The sequence below is a fragment of the Vairimorpha ceranae genome (genome assembly GCF_000988165.1).
Source record: "Vairimorpha ceranae strain PA08 1199 chromosome Unknown NODE_299, whole genome shotgun sequence".
NCBI classification, from domain to species: Eukaryota; Fungi; Microsporidia; family Nosematidae; genus Vairimorpha; species Vairimorpha ceranae.
In genome coordinates this window covers 1-2207 of record NW_020169594.1, presented here as the reverse complement: position 1 = coordinate 2207, position 2207 = coordinate 1, and the positions used below count along the sequence as shown (strand labels likewise).

The following is a 2207-nucleotide window of genomic DNA, read 5'->3' as shown; positions in this document are numbered from 1 at the left end:
AGATTACATTTTAGCATTTTTTGATAGAGATTATGGTAAGCTTATTGGTTTTCTAAATGAATTTATTCTGTTATTACAAGAAAATTATGAATTGTTAAAACGTGAGCTACCTATGTTCCTTACAAACTTTATTAAAAATAATTTAAATGATTTTTGGAAAGATGAACTTATGCTCTCTAATAAGAATTTCAATACTTTTAAAGAAATTCATTTATTTGGCTGCTTTTTTTCAGATCTGATTAATTTATTTTATTTACTTGTGAATCCAAACCACAAATTTATACTCATTGATTATGATCAACATGACGAATATCTTTTTGGCCGTTCAATGGTGACTGTTTTAATGCACTTTCAAGAAGATATTGATGAAAAAAATTTAAAATGTTCTGTTTATGACAATAAGTATAACGTATTGGAATATAAATTAATGATTGATTCAACAAAAAAAATTATTTTTTTTATGTTTGACTTACGTTATTTGAAAGAATTTAATATTAGACAAATAAATTGTATAGTTCAGACTCCCCAAAATCGTTATCAATCATGTGATATTAATTTAATTTAATACTTACAATAAAATTTTAAGTAGGATGTCTTTTTAAACTTTTTATCAAAGAATGATAATTTGTATTAATACACTTTTTATATAAAGTTTGCATAGGAAAATATCAATTTGTACTTTAAATCATTTAAAGGTAGCTAATTCTTGCATATAATAATTTTTAATGATACGTTTATTTAAGCTTTAGCATTTATCTAAGGAAATTCAAAATAGGGTTTTTTTAAATTAAAACCTTTACTGCTTTGGAATTCTTATGCTAATATTACACTAAAGAACAAGGCAAATTACTTATGTTTTGGGAAAAAAATATTTTACTTTAAAGAATTAAAGGCTTGCAACCTGCTATAGAGCTGTAAACATACACTGTTAGGCTAGTTAAATGGGTTTAATCTAGCGCACTATAATATATAAATATAATGAGTACCATTTAATATATGCACTAAGGTTTGTTTTAAGCTATACTTTAATAAAAAGAAAAAATAAAATAAAATAAATTTATTGAGACACCAAGGAGGCGCCACACAGCAAGTAAAAACTTCAACATCCAATAACTTGTTTTACATACCAGCATACCATCAAGGCTTTGATTGTAAAAGAAATAGGATCCCTTAAGATTAAATCCACAGGCATAAAGCCCGTAACCTGTGTTCAGCAGGGTTCTAAAGGATCACACCTGACTCAATCGTCAGTAAAGGACCTGACTTGATCCAATGCAAATGCTACGGCATCAACAGTTTGCCAAGTTTTCCAGGTAAAATGTGTTAACATTTCTTACTAGCAGAAGCTAGTTCCTATTATGGTTAAAAACCTTTTTTTCCTGTAAAAGCATATATCGTTGTACTACCCACTTTGTCCAAGAACCTTACTCTTACAAATAGAACTTTTTATTCTTGAGCAAGTCTTGGCATCATTGATATTGCCAATGTTCACCGTGACTCGCTCTTTCCTTGTCCGAGTCAGATCTACCAATTTAACTATTCTTCCCTCATAGAGAGATCTTGTATTAGAAAGGGCAGGACAATCTAACAAGAAATGTTCAAGGCACACCTGTTCTCCCCCACAAACAAAACAGTGCCATCTGTAGAATCGAGGGATTCTGTTGGCACTTGCCAGGGAAGAAGACTATCTTACTGAATTACATCTAAGTTTGGTTAAATTCCTTATCTGTCTGTTATTTGCTTTTGTTAGTATATACTTAAGTTGTGACTCAAGGATTTTATACTCCCCTCCTATTGAAGCTGCTAAGGTAGAGCTATAGGAACCCTTTCCTTTAAGCACTTCGATTATTTTGTCTCTGGCTACTCAGTTGCCAATGCTTTCATACTCGTGACCGACATACCTTTTGCACCATCGTCGAGTCCTTGAACTCCGCGTGGTCTTCCTTTCCCTGAAAGCTTGATCCACAAACTCTGAGATTATCGTTTTATGTTGTCTTTACTTTATTAATGCCCTAAATCTATTTAAGGCCGCTCGTATTTGAATTCTATAATCGAGAATTCGTCCATTATCCAATCTAATGGAACTATTTTTGTCCGAAACACCATCCTGACTGCTTTCCTGAGGATTCTAGTAATCCTACCTGATCTTGTACTAGACATGCCCCATAGTTCACTACCATACATGAGAGCAGGGACTAGTACATTTT

The 2207-nt window shown here is 31.7% G+C and overlaps 2 protein-coding genes across 2 annotated transcripts; one reads left to right on the top strand and one right to left on the bottom strand.

Moving 5' to 3' along the window:
* AAJ76_2990002206 (hypothetical protein) lies at nt 1-565 on the top strand (the record flags this gene model as incomplete). Its single annotated transcript, XM_024474989.1, has 1 exon — nt 1-565. A coding segment is annotated over one exon (565 nt), but the record flags the coding sequence as incomplete, so codon positions are not given.
* Nucleotides 566-2022: 1457 nt separating this feature from the next.
* On the bottom strand, nt 2023-2207 carry AAJ76_2990003 (endonuclease-reverse transcriptase; the record flags this gene model as incomplete). Its single annotated transcript, XM_024474990.1, has 1 exon — nt 2023-2207. A coding segment is annotated over one exon (185 nt), but the record flags the coding sequence as incomplete, so codon positions are not given.